The sequence below is a fragment of the Pollicipes pollicipes genome, unplaced genomic scaffold, assembly GCF_011947565.3.
Source record: "Pollicipes pollicipes isolate AB1234 unplaced genomic scaffold, Ppol_2.1 Scaffold_4881;HRSCAF=5763_pilon_pilon_pilon, whole genome shotgun sequence".
Classification (NCBI taxonomy): domain Eukaryota; kingdom Metazoa; phylum Arthropoda; class Thecostraca; order Pollicipedomorpha; family Pollicipedidae; genus Pollicipes; species Pollicipes pollicipes.
Genome location: NW_023596576.1, coordinates 11171710 through 11187211, shown reverse-complemented (window position 1 = coordinate 11187211; position 15502 = coordinate 11171710). Strand labels below are relative to the sequence as shown.

Below are 15502 nucleotides of genomic sequence, written 5' to 3'. Positions count from 1 at the left end.
ATTGTGAACCGGCTAATATCCTCAGTTTTGTACGCATTGGTCTCCGTCCAAGCGCGTGAGTTCCGCCGAATTAAGCCGTTCTTTTGCGGAAGGGCACGACGATGGTTATTAAAACATGAAGAGAACGATGCATGTAGATGTCTGGGGGCAGGGTTGGCCGAGGTTCCATGTGGCCATCTCAAAGAAAGCGAGGCTAGTGCTGTAAAAAGTGCTGTACACCAATGAATGTGGGCTATGGTCAGAACACTGCTTAAGAGGCCTCATAACTGTGCAAGGGTTTACTTTCTTGCCTTTCAGCCGCCTTGGCATGCTGGCTGATGTTCCCCGTGTTCAATGTTGCCGCACATATTCCTCTGCTGGAGTTGCCCGCTCACAAGTACCGTGGTAACTCAGGTCACCGTACAAACAACATGTCTACGAGTTTTCATGTGTTTGGTTATCGCTTACGTCACTTCACCTTCACCTTCTTTTCTCTTGACGAGGGTCTGACAAGCCTTCTCACCGTAAATACACAAACGAACACGATCAGCGAAACGATCGCCACGAAAGCAAAGCAGACATCCAGCAGGAAGTACTGCATCCAGTTCAGGTTGCCGTCCAGCACGCGCAGGTGCTCCGGGGCGCCGTGGGTCGACAGAAACTCGATCCAGTGGTGAACTCGGTCGGTGGCCGTCTCTCTCTCTGACCTCCAGATGGCCGAGGCGCGCCGGGTGCTCGCCCGGTAGCTGCGAGCAGGGTCGGTAACGCACAATATAGCGGGAGAGACGACGCGCAAACACCGGTAATAATTCTTACGCCAGCGACTCAGTGCGACCTGGCTCGGTCTGTCCCTGCCGGCCTACTCTACTTCGACCTGACCCCACCTAACCACATCCAATTGGACCGGATCCGATCCGATTCGATCCGATCCGATCCGATCTAGTCCACTCCGATCCAAACGGAGCCGAGCCATGCCAAGCCGAACATACCGCTCTTTTGGCTGGTTTGTCTGTTTCAGCTTGCCGAAGACAGATGCATGTGTATTCCGGAGGAGCCAGCCGTGCATAAGGAAAGAAAGATCGCAACTTTGTGGCCTTCACGAAACATTGTTAGTGACATCTGTCTCGTAGTATAACATACTAAATTTGGCATGTACCAGTAACCGATAGAACTCACCGGAACGTAATACGAATAGAAACAAAAACGCGCATAATACGATAATACAGCTTATAAAGCGCGTATAATACGATATTTACCTATCATTGCTGAGAAGTTCGTTGATGGCCGCTTGGAGATCGCTTTCACTGGCGTCAAAAGTGTCCATTGCTATTCCATATCCACGATAAGCCATGAACTTTGCGTTTTCGAACTGATCGCCAAATACTGGAACACACACTGAAATGGACGGCATGGTCAATAATCGTGTACAACAGTCAATATATGCTTGAGGACGCCAATTGCAGGCATGTCTAAATATGAATAATCTTAACTTGCGGCTTAAATACGCGTCGCGCTATTTGCATTAAATAAATGGTAGAACGTTGGGTAGTTCTATTTTATCTCATTTGACTTATATTGTGCCTGCCTATTTTGCCAACGGTGCCTGGTTTTTACTTCCTTTGCACGTTTAACGACATGGTACATTGCTAGGCTTCGAAGAGTACAAAGAGCGCAGTGCTATTGTGCGGTGCAAGAGCACAACTATTGATACTATGTATAAAGCTGATCAAATTATACGTAACTACATAAATTTGATGAAATCACGGAGATTCGCAGGCACGGGTGTGTCGTGCGCAGCCATGACGGCAATGGCTGTGGTACGGGCGTGGGGAGCGCCTTACAGAGCGGTACGTGTGTATAGCCATGACGACAGTGACAGAGATACGGCCATGTTGGGCGCCTTCAGAGCGTTACGTCGTATATAGCTATGACAGTGGCAGTGATACGGGTCATGGGGGAGCGCCTTCAGAGCGGTACGTCGTATACGCCATGCCGACAGTGGCAGCGATACGGCCATGTTGAGCGCCTCAGATCGTTACGTCGTAATAGCCATGATGACAGTGGCAGTGATTCGGGCCATGGGGAGCGCCTTACAGAGCGGTACGCCGCAGTAGACGGCCTCCATCACGCCTCCGATGCCGCAGTGGCTGATGAACAAGCGAGTCTGGCGGTGCCCTGCAACACGGCCGGACCGGGATCTCACAGGGGCTCCTGGTGCGCCGGCCGGTTGCCATGGCGCAGCAGCTGGCTCTCACATTGTCCGTTCGAACCCAGCAGCGACAACGGAAGAGGTCAGGAGCTCTGGAGACCACTAAAAATGGCGAAAAAAATCACCAGCACTTTGTTTGGGAACACTACGCTTAATTCCAGTCTGCCAAATGTATCCAGTTTGGGTACGTCGCATAGCTGGCGGGCAGTGGAGTTGGTTTTGCCTACCGAGTGTGTCAAGCTGAGGAAGCCAGTCCCCCAGGAGGACGTTGTCAGGGACGGCGATGTGTGTCGTGGTCGGTGGACAGGCGGAGTCGCATCACCACCTACAAAGTGGACGCAGCATGCTGACCAGCGTGCGCGTCACCACCTACAAAGTGGACGCAGCATGCTGACCAGCGTGCGCGCCACCACCTGTCAAGTGGACGTAGCATGCTGACCAGCGTGCGCGTCACCACCTGCCAAGTGGACGTAGCATGCTGACCAGTGTGCGCATCACCACCTGCCAAGTGGACGTAGCATGCTGGCCAGCGTGCGCGTCACCACGTGTCAAGTGGACGCTGCATGCTGACCACGTGCGCGTCACCACGTGTCACGTGGACGCAGCATGCTAGCCAGCGTGCGCATCACCACCTGCCAAGTGGACGCAGCATGCTGACCAGCGTGCTGACCAGCTTGCTTACCGTTACCTACCTGCATGCCGACCAGCGTGCTCTTGTTGAGGGCGTGCGATGCTCTCAGGCAATTATGAAAAGGCAATATTGCTGACAGTGAAATGCTCGAATTGAAAAAGATTATGCTCCGATGACATTTGCGGCAGTCATTTGTTTTGGATGCAGTATCTGGCATTACACATTCAGTGGTGGGGAGCAGGATTAGATGCTGTTTTTTGTTCACGCTTGGAATGTTTCCTATTATTGCTTAAATAATGCCAAAAAGCTGCGCACTGGCGTGCATGTGCTAGGTAGCCAAGACCTTTTGCTCCAGTCTGGAGAAGATCCTCATGAATCTTTCAATAAACCGGACGGGAATCAGCTCCGGGTCATACAGTGTGATGCCCATGCAGAAGATAATGACGCCGTGCTCCCCAGAGCTCTTGAAGAACGTCTCCAGATTCTGGAAGTGACAAAATTGCGAACTTCAATGGCAGCGGGTCTCCGCCTGATGCAAGAGTTAGACAAAACAGGGATCCGCATCAAGCAGACCTGGCACAAATCCCATGCACATTTTAAGGCTCATTGGATCTCGCTGAAGTCTGACAACAATCCATGTTCATTTACAATCCTCACCTGATGCAGAGGCTGGGGAGGGGTGCTCTGAACACAGCCATCCTCACCCGAGGGAGAGGTCGCGGAGGGGTGCACTGGACACAGCCATCCTCACCCGAGGGAGAGGTCGCGGAGGGGTGCACTGGAAACAGCCATCCTCACCCGAGGCAGAGGTCGCGGAGGGGTGCTCTGAACACAGCCATCCTCACCTAAGGCGAAGGTCGGGAAGGGGTCTAATGGACACAGTCATTGGCCTGCGTTTTGGGCGTCAGCAGCAGCGGCTGGGGGACCACTTATAATCCTCGCCCGAGGCAGAGGTCGGGGAGGGGTGCACTGGACACAGCCATCCTCACCTGAGGCAGAGGTCGGGGAGGGGTGCACTGGAAACAGCCATCCTCACCCGAGGCAGAGGTCGGGGAGGGGTGCACTGGAAACAGCCATCCTCACCTGAGGGAGAGGTCGCGGAGGGGTGCACTGGAAACAGCCATCCTCACCTGAGGCAGAGGTCGCGGAGGGGTGCACTGGAAACAGCCATCCTCACCTGAGGCAGAGGTCGAGGAGGGGTGCACTGGACACAGCCAATGGCCTGCATGTTAGGCGGCAGCAGCAGCGGCTGGGTGACCAGGAAGTTGGAGTTGTACAGCGCCATGTCCAGGTTTCGCATCAGGCTGGCACTGGTCGGCAGCTCCGGGTGGTACTTCTGCGCAGGAGAGAGTGACAGCTTCTCAGCGAACGCATCGATGTGGGACAAGGACCAGAAGGTAGCTCTTTATATTCATCATGAGATGGAAAAACAGGCAGCATAGCGGTGTCATTTCACAATGAGTGAGGTGTGCACATATCTCCTCGAATGTGCTTGGGGTTGTAATATCATGGCTGGTGTGGGACCCGGATTACACATAGTACACATGTAAGCTACAACTTGCACATAAACACCCCGATTGCATGGCATACAAAATGACCGTTGTTTTAGCCTCAGGATTGCTAATGATGTACGCGAAAGTTCAAGCCAGGCGTTTCGGAAACGCATGAGGTGCTATTCGTCACGCGAGTAATGGATTTATGTAAGCGGACTGTTCCACATTCGTCTGGGATTTTTAACTGATTTAGCTATTTTCAAGATCATTTCCTGCGGCTCCCAGCCATGCCATTTTTAGTAATTTAAACTTTTTTCGTTTCTGAGCTTGAAACACGCAAATTTGTGTAGCTTATTCCTCGCCGCCTATTTGAAAATTAACCAGACACGTATGACGCCTTAGAAACATCACATGAATATTCCCACTTAATTGACAGTTGTGCTCACGGTTAAAATAAATATACCACTGAGATGTTCGAGTAGCAGTAATTGACCCTGACCATGTCTCAACCATTGAATTTGACTGATTTCGACGCATCGTCATTTTTCGTGATCGCCATTTCAAACTAACGAAAACTTAGATACATTGACAACGGCCAGGGCAGTAGATGCCGATAGAATGACGTTCAGTACATAGATTGAAGTATAAAGCTAAATACAACCTAGGTGTGCAATGCAGGCCACGTTGCCTAGTGTAAGCTATACATTTCGCGATCGGTAACTGAACGCAGAGAGGTGCGTATGATACAGAAGCGAATGCGTTTAAGATTTAAATGAATGTTATGTTCAGTGTAAGGAATTCAAGGACTTGTATTGCATCCCGCTGTCAGAATGTGTTGGCTGTTAGGAAACAATGCAACATATTCTTTAGGGAACTAATAGAATAATTCTACCACGTCCCGGCTTCGAACGCACGACCTTTCGATTTTAGAGCCGGGGCGTTACTGATTGAAATACTCGGACCATTCAGCATGTCTCGAAAGTCGGAAAATTCGCGGCGTGCTGTGTCTGAAAACTTTGACGCAGTACGCTGTGAGATTCTGGCTTCTATAAACAAAGCGATGGTTAATGGATCGGCGCAAGATAATTAAACGACCTTTTTTGGTGCCGGGTTAATCAAAAATCGCGCGATAGAAATAAGGTCAACACGTAAACTTTATGGACCAGTCGGAGAAGCACGCCGTAGAGTGGTAATGCTACAAGCGTACTTCGGTGCGAACTGGATGACAGCAGCCCCCGGAGAAATTGCAAGACCACGAGGGACAGATGCGCTCTCTTCTAACTAACAGCCCTCTATTTTAAGTGCACCCGGACACGCATTAGAAGTGCCCGTAAATGCGCTCTGGCGGTGATTGAAGATGCGATACGCGGTCAGATACTTTCTACCAAGGATTACGTACAAATGCGTTACATTTAAAGGCACGTCTCCTGACGCTTAACCTTCAACTGCTCGCATTACAAGCATAACGATAATATTTCTTTTCTGCACACTTTAAAAGGAGTGCCCAACATTTGTTTGGGGTTTTGGACTGCAATAGCGATCTTGAATGTTATTTAGTGCATCTCACAGCCCTGCCCTTCTTAAGACCTAAACCACTCAAGTTTCTGAGCTACACGCACACGAAGATGTGCAGATTATTTCAAGGTCACCCAGGCACCCATGACACTATTATCATGTCATTTAAATCCTGCCATTCCGCTGGCCATGCGGCGATCAAGGTTCAGAAAATATAATCGCCGAGTCGTTTATATCTGGCGTTTGTGAACACGATTTCCAGATATAGCGGCGTCAGCTGGCGCTTAATTAACGATGCGCAAGGTGCGATGGCACAAACAAGGACATATTGAGAAACAGAGTTACTAAAAAGAGAAATTGCGTCGTCAAGAGCAGTCTTTTCCCTTTTCCACTTAAGATGCGCTCGGGTGGATGTCAAGTTGGCCCCTGAAGGTTTTTTTCCAAAATGGTTCCCGAACGACGCGGCGTAGCCGCGCCAAATTATCCATAGCTACAGACAATGGAATAGCGGATCGTTTGACATGACAAATTTAGATGTACCTTGTAAGGAAAGGACACCAAACTAGAATTTGACCTTGTACGACCTTATTTGACCTGAAAGTCATGACCGAGGAATCTCAAACTTTGACCTAAAAGAGTTCACCTACAGGTCAACACACCCTGCAAATTTGGTGTTTCTAGCTTTCTTAGTTCTTGAGATCTCAGTGGGGGTCAAATTGACCCCCACGCGGGCGAAGTGTATCTAGCCGGCTACCCGGGCGCGTGTTAATTATACCAATAGTTACAACTGAGATTATTCCATCACATCTGGTGTTTTCTACAACACCTTCAAATGCGGAGCATTCCCTTTAACACGCGCTCGGGCGGGGGTCAAATTGACTCCCCCTCCCGAAGGTTTTCCAGATGGTCTCCGAACGGCGTGGCGTAGTGGCGCCAAATTTTGCATAGCTGTAGTCAATTTAATAGCGGATCGTCTGACATAGGGAAATTGAAGTGTACTCTGCAAGGTTGCTGACCTATTGCGGGTCAAAGCCAGGCCATGGTTTCAGCGAAGTCAATTTATAGGGAATCGTTCAATCTAATGCAACAACGGAGTATCAGACGAAGCCATACATCTCTGAAATGCTTTCTTAGTCAACTCAACAATTGAATAAGCAAATCACATTGACCTAAGGTCGGGTATGACGGTCAGACCAGGGTCGAAACCGGTCTGCTTTGTTACCCTAGGGTTTGCTGAATGGAATACTTTCTGATGCACATTTTTAATCTATTGATAGCAGGAACTGCAGTTCTACATCTACATCTTCCATGAACTTCTTAGACGTCAGAAAAGGTCATTGACCTAAAATGACCCTTGTCAACATTTTGTTTTTAGGAACATAGTGCCTAGCGTAATCTCTGTCGCTTATTCAAATGTAAAACTCAGAGTAATCTTGTATGATTTTGGTCACCATGGCCTTCAAAAGGTCAAACAAGGTCACCGAACTTAAATGGGCATGTGACCTTTTGCTTAGAAGCAGTTATCTAGGTTCTGTGGGCTCTTTGGAGACCATCCTGGAGTTTGACCTTTTTTACCTTATTTAATCCCGAGGTCATGACCTAGGAACCTCAAACTTTGATGTAAGTGAGTTCATGTACAGGTCGACACACCCCGTGAATTTGGTGTCTCTAGCTTTCTTAGTTTCCAAGATCTCGTAGGGTGGTAAACTTGACCCCCCCACCCGAGCGAAAGGTATCCAACCGGCCACCCGGGCGCGTGCTAAGTTACGCTCTGATCACAGCCGCTGACCTGCACGTAAATGTCGGAGACGGCGAGAAGGTAGCGAGAAACCAGCTTGAAGCCGAGGATGACGAAAGCGTTGTGCAGTCGCTGCAGCAGACTCATGGGCGGCGTCAGGCCGGTAAACTGGGCCACCACCGCCGACGGCATGTTCACCAGACCCATCAGGTTGCTCTGAAAGCCGGTCCGGTCAGCGCAAGCGGCCCGGAAAGACCTCTTTGGGACTTTTTTGCGGTCTCGTATTATAAACATGTCGCGTGCGTGCTCTGTAGTCAAAACTATTGTCTTTTGACTCTGCCTAAAAACTGTTGCATCTGAGGCGTCTGTTGCTTTGTTCCGCCGACTTTTCGGAATGTAGCTGGTCTGAGAGTTGTTCTCATTCCAGTGTTGACGCGCCTGGGTACGAAAAGTTTCACGCCCATCAACACGTCGACCCTTTCGGCGCACCAACATCGTTTCACGCAATAGAACTCGGCCCTACCACTCGAAGCGTAGCCATGGTGTGCCCATTCCTCCACCTGTACAGTCCTACCCGATAATCCACGGACGAACCCATGCCATGTCTCCATGGCATTGAAACTGGTTGCCATACCTGATAATATAAGCTTTACTTGTGACATGCATCGAGCTTGAAAAAGCGGCGTCAAAGACGTACAAGCCAAAGTTAACAGTGTCTTGCTCTTATCCATGGCCAGCTCTCGGCAGTCACCAGCCTATCTGCCGCTATCCAATCTATTTCCCTAAATGCCTCAGCTCAACTCCCTGAGCTCAGTCTGCTATGTGTGTTCTGGAAAGCTGTGCTGCCCACCCTGTCCAACTTTGTCGTTTTCACGCGACATGTGTCTAGGCGGCAATAACTGCGTCGTTTTCCCAGTCAGTCGACAGATCTCCCAGTCCCGTTGCCGTAGTCGCCAGCACAGCGGCTAGCAGCCAGTGGCGCCTCCACCGGGATCGTATCCGACGTTGTCTTTGGGGCGGGGTCAAAGGTCGCATTTTTCGAGCTCCTGTGAATTCGGACAGGCTTCATGCGAAATCGCCCAAAATATACCGTAAACCCCTTGGTCTAAGAGGAACATAGCCCCCCGTGCCCTCCCTCCCTCCCCCCCCTTCCAGCCAGCTCAAGTCACGTGCCTGCTCGCTGCCGACGACGCTGACAACGTACAGCCCGACGACGGGCAGCCGCAGCGCGCGCGCGAACGCCACGCCGCACACGTTGCAGTACACGTCGACGATGGCCACGTCGAACCGCCGGCGGCGCATGCGGCGCAGGAGGCGCTGGTCGCCCAACAGATCTTCGCAGTAGGTGTGCGGCTGCTGGGCTAGGTCGAGCGCCACGCCCAGCGAGCTGGCGCCGCGCCAGGCGCCGCTGGAGACCGGCTGGAACACGCCGGCCGCGTCGAAGCGCCGGTGACGTAGCGCGGCGTTTTTGACGCGGCGGCTGATGATCTCCACGCTGGAGTTGGCCGGCACGAGGTCGCTGAAGGCGTGCAGCCATCTGCCGGCGAGAGGGAAACGCTCGCCGACGTCAGGGAAATACGAAGAGGCAAGGAGCTGGGGGTCTGTTCGCGTCGTTTTGACGTGGGGAGTCAAGCGGATGAATGTCATGCAGTTGATGTGCTTGCTGCCTTAACATGCAGGACATTGACATCGCAATATGAATTTCAAATGTATGCTATTTAGATCCACGCGCATTATCACTCAAACAACACCTGTCACCTGGCAAGAGCCATACGAGTCGAGGCCAGGCTAAGACCGTTGTCAAATTTAAGCTCCACAAGACTCCAAAGTGCATCAGGTCCTGACAGCATGGCATCAGGCAGACACCCAGACTCGGCAGCTAACCTGGAGCACGTCGGTAAGGCCTGACCTCCGGTATTCCCACTCCGGCGCGCCACTGGCCTGGCCTCAGTCTTCACCGTCCACAGATGTGACCTCAGTCCACACCCTCCACAGACCTGACCTGGGTGATGTGTCACGCTGCACAGGACCGACCTGACCTCTGCGCCTGGCCGCCCACCTGACCTACCCTGACCTGACCCGCTCTGACCTGATCTGGGTGACGCGGTGTCCGCGCTGCACCAGCTGCTCGCCCAGCCGACGCATGACGAACTCATGGCTGCCGGTGCCCACCATCTGCACCAGCAGCACGTTCCGCGCGGCACACGCGCCCAGCACCAGGCTCCAGAGCAGGCCGGTGTGGTAGAGCCGGCCCGGGTCACGCGCCATCACCGCCGCTGTCGGACCCGGCACACGTGGATACGTCGACAGGGCATGTGGTGGGTCTGTTGGGGGCTAGCGTACGGAAACCGCGTGATCCGTGCCCTTGAAAAGTGGCCCCGTTCTGGTGCCGTGAGTTTAAGGAGATGCTTGCAGGGAGGCATCCAGGATGTCGTCAAGGGAACAGGGACCCTAATTATTCTTGGTTGAAAGCATCTGACCTTTGTCAGTCCATGAGTCACTGGTGTTTGGGCCGACAAATTTTGGGACGCTCTAATGCCCTTGCATTATAAAATGCCTTCTGTGCACGTGGTATAATTACCTGCAATGCCTTATAGTTTGGTGCGATTGTGATATGACGTAATCATACAGTGTAATGATTCGATTCAACACTCGTTTGATAACTGTCATATAAGTGATAAGTATCATATAGTCACGTCGGTCGCCCTTGACCATGAGCACAGCTGAAAACGTCGAGCATTCTCATCATGTATCCCAATGTTTGTCTGATATCTGTATCGAACTAGTACCTTCAAGTAAGTCCGTTAATTTCAGCATAGGTGATTTTTTCAGCATTACGTGTGTGTCTTCGTTTTGCACATCCTGCACAATGGGCACAGAACACAAGGCCTTGGTAACATCGCAAAACGGTCTGCCTCCAACGAGTCAGTCGGTTCTTGCCGCGTTTGGCACACATTTTCATATTTCTGCAGAAGCCTTACTCGCTTCCCCTTCGAAGGTTGTATCGCCTATTGAGCTGGTCACGAATACCCTCAAAATGTTTCTCAAATTTTGGGAAAGATGTGCTCCTTGGTCACCCAGCCCAATTAACTTCACGGCACCACACCGATAATGCCCGCCGCACAGCACAGTTTGGTCATGTTTCACCTTTGTCCTGAGTGGCGAGTGGACGCAAATAACCGTGGCAGCTGATTCGCCCTTACAACCTAATATCTAACCAACTGACAGGGGAGGTCGATGCGAGCCCCACATTATTTCTGAGGACGTCTCTCCGCCATGTTGTACAATCGTGTTCAAATTTCGACAGCCTTTGAAGGCATTTACTGCGCGTGTTTTGACACCAAAAACTTGTTCCTAGCCCATCTGGTTTTCTAGTAGTGACGGGTTTTTAGGCACAGAGCAGAGTAATCCACGGCCGGCGCGGGCGGCCGGCGGCGGGCGGCAACCGGCCAGTTCGCTGACCGTGCGCCGCGGGTCGACACTGTAACATTAACAGAACCCTACATCATGACTGTAACCTCAATGCACATTAGGTGCATTAATGTGGTCATAATTAAACAAGCAACATGCCTCTATAAGTTTCATGTCGCTATGTGCCATGGTTTCGCAATGATGGGCGTGTAAAGCTGACAAACTGCGATTTGGGGGGAAATTGTATTTTTACCTGGCATAATGGATCAATTATTGACCTAGGAACATAAAATGTGTTGCCAACCGCAAGGTCTCGTTGAGACCAATCCAGCGTTGCTTTTTCGCGAGGCTCTGACGCTCTTGGTCTGGAAACAGCGGGGTTCGCATCGATCCCCTCCCTATCAATGCACGTTATGAAAAATGACCAATCACGGCGAGGGTTAAGCGTTCACGAAAAGTGGGAAGACATGACCAGCACGGCGTCCTAGTTTCCACGCCTGAAATGTATGAAGTCATTTGCCAAGTCATGTACGGGATCGACGGAGCATTAGAACCATGTCGGTACCTGAGTAACCACCCGCCTCCCCACCCGTTTCACGACGTGGGGAAGCTCAGCTGCCGTATGCATAGACTGTGCCGCCAAACAAGGGTGGACCCAGGCTTACTGGGGAGGACCGGCTGTCGATGCATAGGCTGTACCGCAACGCAGCGACGCCGCGGGCCGCCGGTGCATTGACCACCGCCACTCGCGAGGCGGGGGCCGCCATATTCGTTGGCTGTGCATTTACATACGGCTGCATGGTATCCACGAGCAAACGCATTGCTCAGGTGGACGGCTGTGTGCACCTGTACAGGAGACATCCAATGATTCCTCTCATCACTGATATTCAATGTTCCATCGTCGCAGAAAACCAGGCGGTTCAACGCATGTAAACGGCCTTACCGAACTGGATATCAAGGCATGCACACCTAATCCTTGATGCGTACAATTAACACGTTCTGTTCTTATATATTCTGTTCTTCTCTGCTCAGGTGCGCTCAGGGACGGGTTGGCCTTAACCATCATGCTTGGCTGGGTCTGATAATGTCCTGTGTTATGCCAAGCTGTCTTTTCTGTTCTGCACTCCTGATCTGCAGAAAAGCCACCCAGCAGACGGTGGTGCGTGTCCAGCTCTGTACTCGTGCTTGAAGCTGGATGCAGGGCGGTGACAGAGCGACCATTTCAGCCGATTGTCATCACGAAAAATCCAAGTCTTGGAACGCTTTATCTTTTTGCAAGCAAAAATATTCGATGGTATTTAGGTTGGACAGTCCTCCAGTAGGAACGGCTAACCGTTAGGGGAAATGTGTTATTACCCGGTCGCAATAACATAAGTATCATGCAAAAACACGGCCTGGTGACTACGTCACAACCACTGTTATCCGGAACCCGTTTCGTACTAGGGACATGGCTTGCGCTCCTATCAACTACTGGAGAAGATGCGCACCTATATGAAGGCCAATATTAAAATAGCTGCGCGAACTGTGACCAAAACATTCGCATACACCATGTTGAACGTTTTATACGTTCGTCCTCACCAATACCTGATGAAAAAGTCCGGCGTCAGAAAACTGGTAGATGCTTGGACGACACTCTATTTGAACATACTTACCACACATGCAGCTCGTCCTGAGGAACGTAAGTTAAGTGCATTTGCGAAGAACATAATTCACATAGATAAGACAGTAGTATTAGCCTTATTCCTCGTAGAAAAACCAGAATAATGGGACATAGATGCGCAGATATTGCGGCAGCATGCCTTTATCGAAACAAAGAGCAGAAGTGGTTTCTAATTTTTGAATCCACTTCTTTAAATTTACAAAATTCCCAACTTTGAATCCACAAAACCTTGATTTCACTTCACAAACACTCTTCTGGTTACAATGTAAAAATAGCAATGACAGGAAGTGCCCCTCGTTAGAAAGTGAGCTATATCCGGCAATTTTGTGTTGGAAGGGGGACCTTTCACCATAATGGGGCCTTTGTCAAACCTGTGCTCCCTCGACAAGGCTCGTTAACAAGTGAGCTATATACGAAGGCTTTCTTGAGGGGTCACCGTCACGGGGCTTTTGTCAACGCTCTACTCTCCTTGGCAAGGCTTTGGCTTCGTTTCTGCCTACATACAAAAGCATATCAAGTCGACTACGTAGAGTGAGGGGCAAATGAATGTCCGGTGGGCAAATTCATGCCTAAGGCGGGTAGCTTTCCGAAAGCTTGTTTTCTGCTGTGGTATAATGTAAGGGAAGGTAACCCGAAAATAGAGACTGTAGCAGGTTACTAATCTATGCTTTGCCGACCAATAAGTAGTGTTGCGTACCTATAAACATGCAATAAATTAAGCATGCGATCAGCTTGTAGTCAGCTATGCGGGGACAGCTGGACTAGGGCAGAAACCGCCGACGGCAGGCCGGGACGGGGCTCAGATGAGGAATATCTGAAAGAAGAGCCTTCATTCTGTGACTTGGTTTTTACAGGAGAAACTCCTGTATGTAAAATTTACTATTTATAATATTTTTTTACATTTAATTACATATATTATTTTATTTTATTTACTTTATTACATATATTATATACATTATTTATTTACATATATAAAAATTAGCATAAAAATTTGATGGTTTTCGTAACACCGTTTTTGTCTGTTAGCATCTGAAACTTTCAAATTTTCTCCGACTTAAATGCTTCGAAACATCTTAGATCTTGAAAAAATCCGGCGAAATTTGGCCACATAAGAACTCTGACGCACTACGAGCCATGGCTCGCATTCTAAATTCTGATTTAAGTGTGCCTGGATCGGATTTTAGCACCTACCCTGTGGTGGCAGATGCCCTCCCAATAACCCATTTTGGCTACCCTCCCGTGAATTTTCACTTCCTCTGGGAAAACATTGTTTAAAAGGACGAGTAATCTCAGGAAGCTGGATGGTCTGATACTGGATGGCTGGATTACTTGCTAAATGGCATAGACGAGCTGAATAGGCAACCAGTGGAAACAGTCGTAGGTGCACATCTATCATAGCAATCATGCCATTTAATTGCTTCCAAAGTGCGTTATGTGTGCTACGTGAATTAAGAGCGGACAATGCCCTCCATTTTCATTCCCTCCTCCGGCCACCCGGCCTCCTTTCCAGCAAAAGTATATCCTGAGACTTCCCCGCACACTTTTTGAAATGTTCCTACGCTTATGCAATGGATGAGCCTATTTGACCAGACAAATATCGTGACATCACAGCATTTGCGTTCAATAACTCCAACGGCGAGGAATTTCAAAACGATGAAGAGAACTTTGAAATCGTGCAGCGTTTACATTCACTCAAGCATAGAGGCTTGTGTGTTATGTGCTCCATGAAACATACGGCCGTGCGCATAGTAATGAAAGGTGCACTTACCCTGTTTCTCCTCCTCGCTGAAATCTTGAAATGCTGGTTTCAGCCTTCAGACGTCGTCGTCCACGTTCGACCCGTGCTGTTGGCGCCGCTGTCGGTGACCAAAGGCCGCTTTCGCGCCTGCCAAGGCCGGCGCCGTGTCGCCCGGTGCCGGGCCCGCCTGGCTCCCCGCCCCGACCGTGATCTACGTGAGATTCAGGCACGCTGGCGGCCAGCGGCGGCCGATTACGCAACAAGCGCAAACTGCGTCAGCTGATAAACTGCGTCCGCGTCCAAATGGCGTCATTAACGTTTGTCTTCTTTACTTTATTTTGTGCGAACTATGCCCCAAGGCGTCCGAAGCAGTGTAGATACGCTGTTTGTTTGCGCTCATAATCGAAGCTCGAGTCGGAAAAGGACAAATCAAGTTCTTCATGTTTCCAGCTCGCTTATTCCGACTGGTCGTTCAAAGAACTGTTCGTGATTCCGTCTGATGCAAGTGTAATTCCACAAGCAATATTTTCGGAGAGTCTGCGAGCCTCGCTGTTGTCAGGTTACCTCTTCTTGATAAATTTATTGCTTCACAATCGGTATGCCCAACAGAACGCACCGGTCAAGGCAAGGAACCCTGGTACCAGGGAAGCGAATTTTGGTAAATCATTTGGGGGTGGAGGCGAATGCGCGACAACCCAGCTTCACCTTCGACATATGCGTGTTTCTCAACGGTTTCAGCCGATTTGATTTTTATAAACGGCAGATTTTAATCTCAGTTTTTATTCATTTGTCGAGCAGTTCTTTATTTGGGCAGCTCATTGGGTGTGACCATCACGGGATGCACAAAGAAGGAAAGATTTGCATATGATTTAGCCTTTCTTTAGATTGTCTGACATTTCAGCGAAGCCAAAAAAAAAAAAATGGCGAGCTGATCCCAATACTGGATGACCTTAATCAACCCTGGACGGTCAGAGTCCTCATAAACGAATGCAAACTGACACCGTTGCCTGGTGCCTTGTGCGCGTGCTCCAACTCCCGGCATTGCTCCGGTGGTCTGAAGCACCTGCGGCTACCGGCTCGGCGTGAAGTCGCCCTGAAGTGCCCCCCGACATCACAGTATAGGAGCGT

At 50.1% G+C, this 15502-nt stretch overlaps 1 protein-coding gene across 1 annotated transcript; it reads right to left on the bottom strand.

Annotated features, from left to right (window-relative positions):
- Positions 1-3147: 3147 nt before the first annotated feature.
- Positions 3148-10280, bottom strand: LOC119099828 (UDP-glucuronosyltransferase 1A9). Its single transcript, XM_037222908.1, has 6 exons — positions 10262-10280; positions 9655-9841; positions 8739-9102; positions 7617-7781; positions 3997-4155; positions 3148-3303 (listed from the first exon to the last, which is right to left on the bottom strand). The coding sequence occupies exons 1-6, from the start codon at positions 10278-10280 to the stop codon at positions 3148-3150; spliced, it is 1050 nt and encodes a 349-aa protein (XP_037078803.1).
- Positions 10281-15502: the final 5222 nt, after the last annotated feature.

Excerpts from the sequence above, each read along its gene's own strand:
- LOC119099828 (XM_037222908.1), bottom strand. Across the intron at positions 7,782-8,738 it reads GCGTCGTCGGCAGCGAGCAG|AGCAACCTGATGGGTCTGGT; the intron begins GCACGTGACTTG and ends ACCGGCTTTCAG. Across the intron at positions 3,304-3,996 it reads CTCCTCGACCTCTGCCTCAG|AATCTGGAGACGTTCTTCAA; the intron begins GTGAGGATGGCT and ends TGTCACTTCCAG.